The sequence below is a fragment of the Microchirus variegatus genome (assembly GCF_963457635.1).
Source record: "Microchirus variegatus genome assembly, chromosome: 14".
Classification (NCBI taxonomy): domain Eukaryota; kingdom Metazoa; phylum Chordata; class Actinopteri; order Pleuronectiformes; family Soleidae; genus Microchirus; species Microchirus variegatus.
In genome coordinates this window covers 2,477,859-2,492,613 of record NC_139815.1, presented here as the reverse complement: position 1 = coordinate 2,492,613, position 14,755 = coordinate 2,477,859, and the positions used below count along the sequence as shown (strand labels likewise).

At 38.7% G+C, this 14,755-nt stretch overlaps 1 protein-coding gene across 1 annotated transcript; it reads right to left on the bottom strand.

The window, feature by feature from the left end:
* Positions 1–6,762: 6,762 nt before the first annotated feature.
* On the bottom strand, positions 6,763–14,551 carry cers3a (ceramide synthase 3a; the record flags this gene model as incomplete). Its single annotated transcript, XM_083901250.1, has 10 exons — positions 6,763–6,951; positions 7,723–7,876; positions 8,864–8,970; positions 9,531–9,659; positions 11,049–11,141; positions 12,689–12,739; positions 12,838–12,895; positions 13,001–13,119; positions 13,245–13,362; positions 14,379–14,551. 10 exons carry the CDS (start codon positions 14,549–14,551, stop codon positions 6,763–6,765), a joined length of 1,191 nt encoding a protein of 396 aa, XP_083757376.1.
* Positions 14,552–14,755: the final 204 nt, after the last annotated feature.

The window sequence follows — 14,755 nt, the reverse complement described above, 5'->3', positions numbered from 1 at the left end:
GAGTGAAGTGACACAAACTTGAGTTCCCTGTTGGGAAAAGTGTGTCTCACAACAAGTTAATGTGGCAAACATTGTTCCCAAGACAGCACAGACTTAAGCTGGTGCAGATTTTGTGGGTCGAGTCTTTTCGTGAAGTGGCTGGAATCACTTTTTCATGGCCGTTTCATGTGGTTTCCGGGCACAGGGGGGCGCTCACAGTACAACAACAACAACAACGCGTATAAGAGAAACTTTTTAAAGTTGTGTTTTGTTGGTCTGCACCCACCTTATACATCAGTAGAAGTGTCCTAACTGCATCTGGACAAACCATTCGAGGATCATATCTCATATCTCTGCAGCAGCTGTTGACGCAGTGTTTCTGTTTAAAATGAACAAAAGCATATCCTTATATTATGATCTATTATTCTTAAAATAATAACAACACACTATAATAATAATAATAAGCAGTAACTTTAATTTAGGTGCATTATTTCTAGCATGTGTGGGAACATAATAATAAAAGTGATAATTGTGTATTATTCTTTTCATATCGCAGTGCTTCTAAAGGCGCTCACACATATGCGACCCATAAAAAGAAAACCGCAACTGGGAAACGTGAGGATCCAATGGAAACAAATAAAAGACAGAGAAAGAGACATAATGTCAATTAAAATCACTTGTGACGGAGCAGAATGTTTATATAGACGAGTTGGGTGAATAAACTAAACTGCACCCCCTCCCAGAAAAATGCTAATGTTCTGTGGACGTAAAACATACGTTATTGCAGCCTTTCATGTGTAGGAGGCCTCCTGAGCACTTAAATCAGTCTGTTAATGGGAACACGTTGTTCGCAGACATCACTTTATTCATCACAGCCTGCGAAAACAATTGTATAATTTTCCCCCTGTGGCTCTGGAGGAGTTTGGACGTCCGAGGCTTCGCTTTAAAACTGAAAAAACCCGGTGCCACAAGAGGGAAAAAGTGAAGTTTGAGTCTCGACTCGTCAGGACAAGTCTGACAAAGGAAGACTATCGGATGCTTTTTGGGGAAAGAGAGACACGGACGTTGATCCCGTCACTGAAAACATGTCATGCCAGTGAGGATGCAAGGAAAAAACTGATTTTAGCCACTTAAGAAAAGTCTCTTTAATAAAATCCAAGACTTTAGAGGCTGGAAACTGAAGCTCCTTCTCCTGCACCAACTCCATAGAGAAAATCAGTGTTTTTAGCTCACAGCGACACAGGACCTGCTGGTCTTCTGCTGCCTCGTGTGGTCAGTTTGTGTCAGTTTGTGTCAACCCAAACTTGATATGTAAATAACAGAAGTCACAAAATAGCACATGTGAATGTACTGATAGAGACAACTCCTGTGAGCTGTGATGTAAAATTGCAGTTTTTTTCTATGGGGTTTGGTGTGGGAGAGTGAGCGGTTCAAGAAGTGACACAAAACTTTAGTTTCTTGCTGGAAAAGTCTGACTCTGACACTACGATTAAGTGACTAAAATGTGTTGTTTTGTCACTGGTAGCCATCTTTTCAGACAAATAAAACAACATCACATCTTATTTTTTTAACTATCCTATCCTTTACCTTTGTCATTAGAAAGACACAAACTCCATAGAGCAGGGGTTCTCAAAGTTTTGATACCCGAGGGCCAATTTAGGAACCCAACATTGGACTGAGGGCCGCCAAAGGAAAAAAAAAAACGTAATAACTATGTTGTCCAAAATTTGACAATTAAAAAAAAAAAAAATTTATTTGGTCCAAAATTTGCCAAAAACGTCATACTATACTATTTCGTCCCTAATTTGAAAATTTTTGGGGAAAAAAGTTTTTGGTCCCAAATTTGACTATTTTTTTTCAAAAAAAAAGCTTGGTCCAAAATTTTACTAAAATTACATACAACTATGTCGTCCAAAATGTGACAATTTTTTGGGAAAAAATTGGACAAAAACGTCTATACTGTGTCACTATGTCATCCAAAATGTTATGTCATAGTAAATACAGTTGTACAGTTTACACTTATTGGTCTGTATCCAGTAATATCCAATAAACATTTAACAAGCTTAGTAGCTCCTGGATTAAAACCATCAACTGTAATTCATTGCGGGCCGCCAGAAATGTTTCTGCGGGCCGCCATTGGCCCCCGGGCTGCACTTTGAGAACCAACGCCATAGAGAAAGTCAACGTTTTTATCGTTTTTAGCTCACAGTGACACAGGAGCTGCTGTTCTACTGCTGCCACGTGTGCTCACTTTGTGTTACTGAGGTGAGTCTGAACAAAGGATTTCAGACACCAAACTCACCAAATAGCACATGTGAATGTACTGATAGAGGCAGCAGCGGATCGACAACTCCTGTGAGCAGTGATGTAAAAGTGCTGTTTTTCTCAATGGGGTTTGGTGTGCAGCTCTAGAAGTGACACAAAACTCCAGTTTCTTGTTGGAGAAGTCTGACTAACGATGAGATTAAGGGACAAAAATGCTCTTAAGATGGCATACACTTAAACTGGTGTCGATTTTAGGTGGCAAATCTTTAGTTAAGTGTCTTTTGTCATGTTTTCATGCAAATAAAACGCGTCACGTCTGAAAATGTTTACTTTGTGCATATTTTCTCCTGTAAAATCTCATAAAATTGCAATTAGGTGCAGCACTAATTTGTCAATATTCGCCGTCTAAACTCTAATTACCTGTGGACCGTGAGCACTTTATGCTTTTGCTTTGTTCGGCATCATTTCAGCTGTTTTCATAGACCATTACTACACGCACAGTTCAGCGTATGATGGTGATTATAAAAGGCTCGGGGTGTTTATAAGACATAAAAACCAACCGAGTGTGTCTCTGACATCTGTCTGAGGATGAAAAGCAGCTGACGTCTCTTCTTATAATTGTTGCATTTATATAATAGAAGCATTTAAAGGCGTACACACGGCCAATTATGACATAGAGGCGCCTACTCTTTTTTTTAAATATATATACATTTATATATATATTTATTTCAAGCTCAAACACTTCTTGACATCAACACAATCTGTGCGATAGTGACGTTTATGATTCAAACCTTGATCGAAAAGAAGATATCATCAGTTAATCAGGTCACAGATTGTTTCCATTTTTCTGTTGCACATGTGGTTTTCGCCTGATTCTGCTTCAGGGTTTTGGCAGAGAACTGCAGGGTGTCCAGCGCCATCCTGTGGATAAAGGTGGAAACACAGGGAAAACACTAGTATTTCACACACACACACACACAGCAACATTCGCTTTGTATAACAGAAAAATGTAGATGTAAATCAGAGGTGTTTAGTGATTAAGTGTATTTCTTTATTCTATTTGCCTCAACTGCTTTTTCCTATTATTTATTTCACTTTTTAATTCATCGAAAGTCTGTTTGCGCACAAAATTTGGCAAATAAACATCTTGAATTTGTAATATAAACTGTCATGTTGATTAATTACCATAGAAACAGTTCTGTAAAAGAGTTTCACAGATATTTTATTTGAGTTAGTTTTATCATTATCACTATTTTGCCATTTTAAAATGAGATTCTTCACGTTCAACAAGTGAAGAGAAAAAAAAATAGACTGTAATATTCAATCATTTTGACATTGAAGTTAAAAGAAAAAGAAGCTAATAAACTACATAAAATTGGGCTCAATCCTTTGGGAGTCAGTTCGGAAAACCCAATTTTACTTTTTAGTTTTTACCTGTGTTGTTTTTATGTTTTCTAGAGGTATTTTATTGTATACTTGTTTGCTTTTCAGTCTTATGCTTCTATATTTTATTTATCCCTGCATGTACAGCACTCTGTTTCAGTTGTCGTTGTTTTTAAAGAGCTTCATAAATAAAGGATTGGATCTCTCTGAAAATGAAATGGCTTTAGTTTAAGATAAAAATAAAATCACGTTATATCTTCCAGACCTAATGGTTATTCTATATAGAGTCTTACATTCTGAGAGTTTGTTGAATCATTAATAAATCTTTGTAAACTTAACCTACAATTCAATCTATTTCCATTCGAGTGCCGTGAGCGGAAAAGGCCTTAGTGTTTGTACTCAAAATAAAAAAAAATCCAGAGAAGGAAATCATGGTTTAAGAGGTTTGCTTACATTTGAAAACTGTAACACAAGAACAAATAAAAGAAAATAAATAAGTACAATTATGGAGCTCTCCATTAACATTCAGATAAGAACTGATTTGTTTTGTCTTGCAATGTTTTGGTCATATGATTATATGATTATGATTCATTTTATAGGTCGGTCCAAAAAAATGTCTTTCAAGAAAAAAACAAACCAAAATAAATATCCATTAATTCATTCAGATAATACAGACTCAACAACACGAGAGCTGTGAAAGAACGCGTCAGTTTGAACCATGTACTTTGAATAAAAACTTAATAAAACACTGCAGTAAATACTTCTTACTACTTACCTCAAATGTTTCCATGCTTCCAACATAATCCCAGCGAAACACATCCTGGACCAGTGAACTAAAACAAAGTGGATCTACAGCCATGCTGTGCTCACAGCGCCCTCTGTTGGACCACACTGTAGTAACTAGTGACCCTCTGACGCACTTCTAGGCTGTTAACTTTAAACTCCAATAGGATTTTATGATCCGAGTTTTACAACTCGTGGTGTTTAAATATCGCATATTAGACCTTTAAATGACATCAAATGGCCACATACCATGGACCGCTGTTCGCTGCTCAGTCATCACACCGCTGCCAACAATATGTCCACTTTCGCTAGTATGAAAGACGTTGACGACAAACAACACAGTCCTGAGAAAAGTGTAATTTGAGAATGCAGATTTGTGAGATTAGCGCAGCTGATTATTGTGCCTAATCTGGTTTGGGTGTGTGTGTGTTTGTGTGTATGTATCACACTTTAAAAAAACAACAAAAAAACTCCTTTGGTAAAATCCCATCCAATCGCTTCCTCATTCCACTTCCTGTGGAAAAGAAACTGCACAGAGATAGGAAACATCGAGGAAAACTTAGCTGAGAGATTCACATGAAACAAGATTCAAATTTGTTGCACGACTCATTTACATGCAAAACCAATTAAATTAGCAAAATCTTCAAACTGTGTTATCACTGTAACTCAAGATTAGGAGTGAGAATCACAGGGTACCTCACGATACGATACATGACACCCATAATATTGCAATACGAAAATTATGTGATAAATATAATTGCAAGACAATCATACAGCGATACACATACTGTGGTACAGTACATACTGTAGAACCGTATTTATGATTTTCCTCCAAGTACCAGAGGAAGCTCACGTACCAGTGGTTGGACGCATAATTTCCACGCTAATCCTACCGCAGGAAGGCACATTTTTGTGGTTCGAGCCGAGATTGCCCTAAACATACTAATGTGTCAAATATGGATTGAAGTGAAAATCTGTAAATAAAGACTCATACTAAACTTCATACTAAAACTTTCATACTTTCATACTAAAATTAAAATTTATATTCATGATTTGTGAACCCAGTAATAAAAGCCACTCTCACCATCACCTGTGTTCACTGGAAAGAAAACAAATCAGACATTATATTATTGATAATAATAATCATAATAATAATAAAAACAACAACATGCAGCTCAGTGATAATATTTTACTTCAGTCCCTCAATCGATCCTTCAACTCGATCTGATTAATGAAAATAATAATTAAAAAAAACTTGAGCACTGCCCCAAGTTGTAAAAAGTCAGGTGAGCTAAAAACATTCATGGCTAATGGCTACGCTAACAACCAGAGGAAGAATTCATGTCACAGCATTGTGACGGAAAAATAAAACAACAAGAAAACTAGCATGTTCACACACATTAATGCCAAAGTCATTTGACTGAATGCTGATTCAGCACAGTCCTGGCGCACAAATACACATTCATCCTGGGTTTTTTTTTTAAACAGTGGAAACAACGTAATTAGAAAATATTGGTGGCACTGTTGGTTAGCTAGTTACTACAATGTTAGCTAGCTAGTATTAGCCCCAGGCATATAGTGTCACAAAAATGATCCATGGATGTGAAACGATACTAAAAAAGTGAGTTCAACTTCTACCAAAGTCATTTTCTGGTAAGATACTTGTACTTTTACTCCAGTATAACTTCAAGGTACTTTATACAAGACTGGAGGTGGCTACAGTCCATCATGAAGACAATAAAAATCCTCCTGCTGCTGTCAGGCCCTCTCCATGTCTGTTATTTTCTTATCAGGAAGTTGGCAATCACTTAAAAAGACTTCAAAATCCTTCACAAACAACTGACTGCCACTAGCTTGTGTGGTTATTTTGTGTGTTGCGTACCAAACAGAGTCGAGCGGTGAAAGACACACACCGAGACAGATCCTTGGGTCCCGTTCACATCCCTGTGACCATGAATAAGTGGTACAATCCTTCAGAGGGAGGACATGAAAGCCTGGTGAACGGGTGAGGTGAAGCAGCTGGAGGCATAGACTCTGCACTTCACAAACAAAGTGGAGTAAATGAGGTGTGAGGAGGAGGATGAGCACACACTGGGGCCTGTGTTTGGTTCACTGGTTTTCTTTTGACTTGCGGGGCGGCCGAGTGAAGTGCTGCCACTGACTTGCAGCCGGAAACGTTTAAAAGTGCGTGTGTGCGCAGCTCAAAGTCAGCGGGCTCGCTCGCTCGAAGTTGGGCCGTGTCCGTGAGTATCTGAGGGAGTAGGTCACGTGTTTTGTTTACTTTTCCGCCTGCGTTGCATAAAACTCATTTAAGATTGTACCGCTTCTCACGTCCTCCACTGATCAAAGCGGTCAGTACACAGTCTTGGAGCGGCTGATGTCCTCTGGTGGAGACAGGCAGCCGAAGCAGCCGTTCTTCTCCTCCTTCTCGTCGACCGCGTGTCCGTTGCTGAGCTTGTGCTGACCTTCGTCGTCTGTCGAGCTGCCGTTGTCGTCCTCCTCTTCCTCCTCTTCGTTCTCGCTTCTCTCATCTCGGATCAGCTGTGATATAAGAGATTCAGTTACATGAGTGAATGTGTGCGTCGGTCAAATACAACAATCTGTGGGTGAAGAGAACAAAATGTGTCTCCTCTTCTTTCCTCAGCTTCCTGAGACCCGAGAGTTGGAGCATTGCTAACAAAACGTATATTTTCAAACAAACACAATCATCAACACTTTTGAGTTTGTGGTTAATTTTTGTCGTTTCATAATATTGACTCAAATCTAAGTCCATATATGACAAGCAAGATGTTTTTTACACAAACTGAGCTTCTAAACTTCTAAACTCTAAACTAAATCGTTTGAATGTGAATGAATAAGCAGAGGCGATTCTAGAGTCTGTCTTAAAAACTAATTAAGTAATTAAAAAGTATGTGAAAATATAAATGTAAAGAACAATAAAATACTGTAAATGGCTTTTAAAAAACTATATAAACTTAGTAAAAAAATACATTACATTGTAAAGGAACCCACATTATAAAACAATATATATATATAGACGCAGTATATAGTATGTACAGTATGCATTACACTGTAAATAATCCTCTTCATTTTCCAACTTGCAGAACAATAACTTCACACAGGTTAAAGTGAGGTGGGGCCCCTTTAGGGAGGTTTCCTACTGAGATGTCATTGCAAATCGAGTGTTGGGGGGCCCGCTATCAGCTCGGGGCCCCCCTATCAGCTCGGGGCCCCAAGCAGTTGCCTGCCTTGCCTGTTCACAAGCTGCACCTCTGTGAATAAGGTCACATCATATTGTGTGCCCAGACTTACGTTGCCAAACATGAACTTCCTGATCATGCAGAGGATGAGGTAGGCCCAGAACGAGTGCAGACACAGGAGGATCACCAGCATCACGTTGAAGAAGTAGTAACCGAAGAAGGCGGGGTAGTGGAGAACAGGGTAAACCCAGGTACAGTGGATGAGCCTGAATCAGACAAAAATACACAAGGATGTTTGGTTTATGAGTGTAACTGATGTTGTATGTAGTATAATGTTGTCATTTTAGATCACGTAGATTTAAAATCAGCCTCCTGGACACGGACAAGCTCAGCGGGAAGAGGACGGAACAGAACAGAACAAACTCAATTTAAAGATGTGACTATAGATGCAGATTTCCCATCAGTATTGCCACATCGTCTTATCTTGTGAAAAGCCCCTCAGGGTCCCTTTCGCCCTCAAAATCCCCTGCGACGCCCCCCCCCCACTTTGTCGCCATAACAACACAGTGTCTCCCTCTTAAAACCTCGCAGACTCGACCCTCCTCACATGAATCAGGAGGAGCACAACACAAACTCTTGAGTAAAAACAAGAAACTTCACTGTCAACGCAAATTACAGGCTGCAAACTGTGCATGAATGTCATTATTGGATTAAGAGTCGACTGACTTTAGTCTTAATGAATGATAATGGGGTTCTCTTTTCTCTCGCTCCTAAATGCCACCAGTGTTGCAGTAATAAAACCTCAGTAGCAGTGATTCCCAGAAGAATCCTGCTGTGCTCAGCAACATTTCAGTCAAAGCAGCATTGTTTTCCTCGGCTTGTTTTTTTTTTTAACAAGGATTTTACCACAATAATCTACAATATTCACGACCATGTCTGATATAAGTGACTCCAGGGAAAACCATATATGATTCCATCATGAATTACAATACATTATTTAAACTGTTTTCTTCCTTTACCTCACTTTAACTGCTCTCCTGTTCACGTATAATCACCACGTTCTATGTATTCTTCATATTTATGTTAGTTGGATATAGAATTTAAAGGATCCCATGTCATACGATTTGTTTATTTCTGTCCATAAAGACGTTTAAAACCACAATTAAAGTGTGTGATTGCAGTATAAAGACAATGGGCATTTACAGTCTAATCTAGAATACATTTCTATATTCACTAAACATTTATGAGCTTACCAGAATGGAAAGATGACCAGTCGAGTCACCATAAACACTATGGCAAACACAACAAAAATACAATGGCTCGTTTTCTCCCACTTGGCGTAGTTGAATAATTTGGCAGACTGAAAGAAGAAGAAAGAAAAGAGAATGACTTAATGGTTTGAACTGACATCAATAAATCACTATCTCTCAGTTTAACAGCCTTTTCCTGCTGGAAAATTGAGTTTGTAACAACCGTTTCCTCTCCGGCACTAAATCCCATTGAGAAACTCAGCGTTTTTAGCTGACACAGAGACACAGGGGCCGATGGTCTACAGCTGCCTCATTTGGTAAATTTGTGTCACTGAGGTAAATCTGAACAAAGGTTTTTCCAACACTGAAGTTCAAAAATAATGCATTTGAACTCACTGACAGAGGCAGCAGTGGATCGACAAATCCTGTGTGCTGTGATGTAAAATCAAGGATTTTCTCTATAGACGTTAGTGTGGGGGGAGTGAAAGGTTTATAGTGGCACAAACTTCAGTTTACAGTTGAAAAAAACCATCTATGGTTCTATGGCTTTGACACTGTAGGAAGAAATAAATGAAAATAAAGTTGGCACAGCATCGAATCAGAGGTTTTCTTCTTCTTCTTCTAGTAACATGTATCACTAAGAGGTGACCGTGTGTTTTTCATAACTGACCTCCAGTAAAATATCAGAGGCGTCGTGGACGAGCATGACCAGTGTTCCGATCCGAATGTAGTTCACACACCAGGAAAACGACAAGAGGACCAGCGTCGCCAAGTGGTGGACGATTTGCTCCTTAAAGTCCTGAAAAAAATAAAACCACAGTCGTCGGCAAACATGGAGAAGACTCAGCAGCGCCACTTAGAGGCCACAGTGTCATACTTATATTTAAACTAAATACTTATTGTCACATGGTCTACATTTATTTGTGTTCAGTCTGTCACCAACTATGTGCCATCTGACTTAAGTGAAAACTTTACGGAACAGGATGTCGCAAAAGCCAATCGGTCAACGCCATGATGTTGTAATTGCTGTAAAGCAGGGGTTCTCAAAGTTTTGATACCTGAGGGTCAGTTTAGGCACCCAACATTGGACTGAGGGCCGCCAAAGGAAAAAAAAGGGGAAAAAAAGAAAGAAATCCCATTTGTAATCATTTTAATGACCAGATTGCAGTTCTACAGTTTAGCGTTAAGTAATATAAGCGTTACTATAATGTAATTTAAGCGTTAATATAATAACGCTTTATAATTTACTGGGTAATTACCCAGTATTTTGGCCATTGTTCTTACCTTCTAATTACAGGTTAATACCAAGTAACACATTTACCATATATTTACTGGGTAAATAGCTAGTAATTGGGGGCTGTAGCTACCTGCTTATTACCAGCTTATAACCCAATAATACACTAAAATTCCCCATATAGAAACCAGGTAAATACCCAGTATTTTTGTTTACACTTATTGGTCTGTATCCAGTAATGTCCAATAAACATTTAACAAGCTTAGTAGCTCCTGGATTAAAACTATCAACTGTAATTCATTGCGGGCCGCCAGAAATGTTTCTGCGGGCCGCCATTGGCCCGCGGGCCACAGTATGAGAACCAATGCTGTAAAACATTAGAATAATTTGTTTGTTTATCTTTTCCAATTTCCAATATTGTGCTCCAATGAAAAATAATAATAATAAAAAAAAAACATGAAGAAGTCTCCGACAGAACCAGACTCAAAGATGTGCGGCCCTCTGCCAAGACAGGTTGTGGTGAAAGGAAAAATGGGGGACGGAGGAGAGGGAGAGATAGAAGAAAGAGACCAACACTTCCAATCCTTTAAACAAAAATATAATATATATATAGCCTAATACCACACTGAAACCCCCTAACTTAGCCCACATTAACAGCCTATATGTTGTTGTGGGAGGCTTAAAAATATTATTATTGTCCTCACCAATCTTCATGCGAGTAACGCAACAGGAAACAAATGTAACATTTTCGTGTTTGGTGTGAGTGCACGACGTTAATGACACTAAACGTGACACAATCTTTTGGCAGCGTGACAGTTCCTGTCATGCAGGATCAGGTGAAGAGAAAGGAAGTCGGATTGCCGTCTGAAATGACATCTGTCACTTGAATCAAATTCTTCATCGACCCAAGAAACTAGTCAAAGTTCTGGTGTCCACAAAACCACGACGACTCACCTTTCTCTTGACATCAAAGGTAATACTGAAGAGAAGGGAGGCGTAGAAGCTCATCTCCAGGATATAATACCAGTACTGAGACTCCAGCATGGACTGCAGACAGAGAGAGACAGAGAGACGTGGACAATGTGAAACATGAGGCTACAGTGAAGCTCGGTCCCACAGCGAGATGGTCTGTCCCTCAGGGCGGTGATCTTTGTCCCTGAACCCATTAGCTTGAAGGAAGGAACCGCAGAAGACTCTGTTGTTCACCCTCACTTCATTTTTCAAAGCCACCTAAAACCTGATAATGAAGCTCAGATGTTCTCAGGCTGAATGACATCATAGTGTTTGCACTGAAGACCCATTTCTCACAGAACTCCAGCAAAAACATGGACTACATTTGTATTCTTCCCAATGTGAGCAATAGCCAGTAGAACAGTAAGATTAATTTAGATTGTGATTAATAAACCTCCATAGATGTTCTCAGCTAACCAACAGATTTAAACAACATAAAATAAAAAACGTTATATTCACAAATGAATTAGACAAATATGTATTTACTTATGTTCACATTTAAATCAGACGGTCAAATAATCAAAGCAATGTTCTCCAGTTGTAAATGGTCAAATTAAAAGAACAACAGTGGTTCCAAACATTTATTGGATTAACCAACAACAAACACACTTCAAGTGCACGTAAAAATTCCAACTCAAATAATGGTTCCTTTGAACCGCATTAAAGGAAAAATAAAACCTGAGCCCTATATCAAGCAAGATATTTATAAATATATTTTTTGTAGTGGAAAACCACCCTTTACCGTGCCGTGTCATGCTGTGGCGACGCGAGGTGGGACCATAGTGGAAAAGGGCCACTCCTCTGTAGGTCGTGTTAGCATGCCAGAGTGCTAGCCCCTTGCTCACCGTAGAGCTAGGCTAACGCAGGTGGCTAACCGTCTGGACTCTTCGTCGGAAGAAGTTGTTGACAACAGTCTCCCCATTGAAAATGTAGAGTTCACGTATTTCAAGCAAATATGTGGGTTTACGTATTTCCGCGGACAGCTTGTATTAAACTAACACGGCAGCAACCGTTAGCTGAGTCACGTTAAACTAGCTTCTCTCTCTCAGTCACTTCCTCTTGACACATGACCTCCAGCTCAATACTGATTAGCTCAGAAAATAAACAAATATAAATGTGAATCTTTTTCTCACAATAATTCCCCGCATATTAAGCTTAATATAACAGAAACAAAAATATACATTTTAAATAAGGCAACGTCTAATACAATAACTTATACCATGTATAAATATATTATATTATTTATAAAAACATTTTTTTATGAACATTAAGAACTTGTGTCTTCTAAATATTCTCTATGGACTTTGGTTTGGGGAGAGTGAACAAATAGAAACATCTTTTTAACAGTGAGATATGGTATTGGTGGTATATGGTATATACTTAAGGTAGGAAAGATTGTATCAGGTTTGTTTGTTCAGTGACTAAAATCTATCGAGTGGAAGCCTGAAACCATATTTTCAGTAAATGCAATAAAGGACAAATTAACAAAATAGTTTTAAAGAGATTGCCTCTTGTCATCTGTCCGTTATGAAACAAATAAAAAATAAAATACAACGATTGTGATGATAAGAAGTGCAACAAACCTGCTTTGGGAAGCCTGTCCATACTTCCTGAGTGTCGTAAAACCATGCTTTCTGCAGGAACATGGAGGGAAATTTGATTTATCGCACGTTAATGTAGATTGATAAATCTGTTCTATAAGATATAGAGATGGACTGACGCAGATACTCACATCATGGAGAGCTACTATTCCTCCAATGAACGCAAACAGGTAGAAGACGCACCTCCAACTGTAGGAAGCAGAGGAGTGATGTGGATACAGGTTGACTCATGGATGTAAAGCTTTTATTTTTATTTTTATTTTTATTATAACAATAAACAGAGGAAGTACTGACCAGGCCTCTCTGAACTTCTTCAGGACTCCAGGAAGGTCCTGAGTGCGTCGTCTCCTGAACCAGCGCTCGACTTGTCTCACTGACAAACTGCTCTTCTTAGAAAGTCCATCAATGTCTGCCTGGAGGTGAGTGAACAACACAACCTTTTTTAGTTTATTTATATCTGTAAAACTGTCTCCATATCCATTTTTATTAATGCTTCCATTGATAAATGGATAATCAGAAAAACACAAAAAGGTTTTACCTGAGCAGGATTTCTACTCTGAGTGGTGTAGTACAGCTCCAGGACGTGGTTGTCCGGTGCTTTCAGATGAACCTTCTGCCTGATTCCAGCATAGTGAGCGAGCGGCGTTGCTATCCAACTGCAAAACAGTCAATACGCACAAGGTTCAAGACTATCGACATCACCTTTTTAAATGTTGCACCTGGCAAATATTCCATATTACAAAAAACTAAGACTAAAACTAATTAAAAATCAAATAAATCTAAGCATACCCTCTCCAACCTACTCATGGTTAGAGTTAGAATTCTAAGTTAGAATTCTGACTTTTTCCTCTGAATACAAACCTTTTTCTCAGAATTCTAACTTTTTCTCAGACTTTAATGTTGAATTCCAACTTAAATCTCAGAATTCTGATTTATAATTCTGACCTTTTTTCCAGAATTCAGAAATTTTTCCTCAGAACTCCAACTTTTATCTCAAAGTCTAACTTTAATCTTGAATTCTGAAGTTTTTTCCTCAGAATTCTGACTTTAATCTTGAATTGTGACTAATCTCAATTCAGAATTCAGAAATTTTTTCTCTGAACTTCAACTTTTATCTTGAAGTCTTACTTTAATCCCAGAACTGAGTTTTTTATTCTCAGAATTCTGACTTTAAACTTGAATTGTGACTCTAATCTCACAAGTCTGTGGCGATCGAGAACAAACTATAGCATGTAGTTACATGAAGAAGCTTCCAAAATGGACTTTATGCACCAAACTCCATAGAGAGAAGTTTTTTTTTTTTTAGGTCAAGTCGACACAGGAGTTTTAATACTGGCAAATACTAAATACAAAACTATTATAGCCTTGGCTGAAACTGAATAGTGGAAAAAGAAGAGTAATCCCTTTATTATACAAGTCATAATGCAGTATTTGCTGTTCAGTAATTAAGTGGGAAAACAAACATATCATTATAAAGCTTGGGCGTCGCTTTAACAAAGTCAAACAGATCATACATACAAGTCAGTAAATCAATGTCACAACAAACCACAGTGTGTGTGTTCATGGATAAGCGTCTCACACAATCATCCCTCGGGTCTTTTCTGCTGTTTTTCAGTGTGCTATATAGTGTAGAAACACACGGGGGCGCAAGAGCACCGAGCGCGGCTCTTACCTTTCAAACAGGAATCTGACGAACAAGAAGACGAAGGCGTACGGGACGGTGACGTAGAGATCCGAGGCTTTGGCGTAGACCCGGCCGTCTTTGTCCACCAGGTCGGCCCAGGTCAGATTGACCGGCAGCCAGATTCTGTCCCACCAGAACCACTCGTACAGCGTGTGAAACATCACTGCACCTGGACACGGTCAAGAAGGTCCTGGGGACACAGCGAGGGACAAGTTAAACTATGTATTTTTTAATGTTTACATTAGGAATAGGAGTAGAAGGGCCACATGTATAAAGAAGAAAGAAAAGAAAGTAAAAACATGATTAAAATAAAACAGCATGAATTCTGAGATTAAGGTCAGAATTCCGACTTTAATCTTGAATTC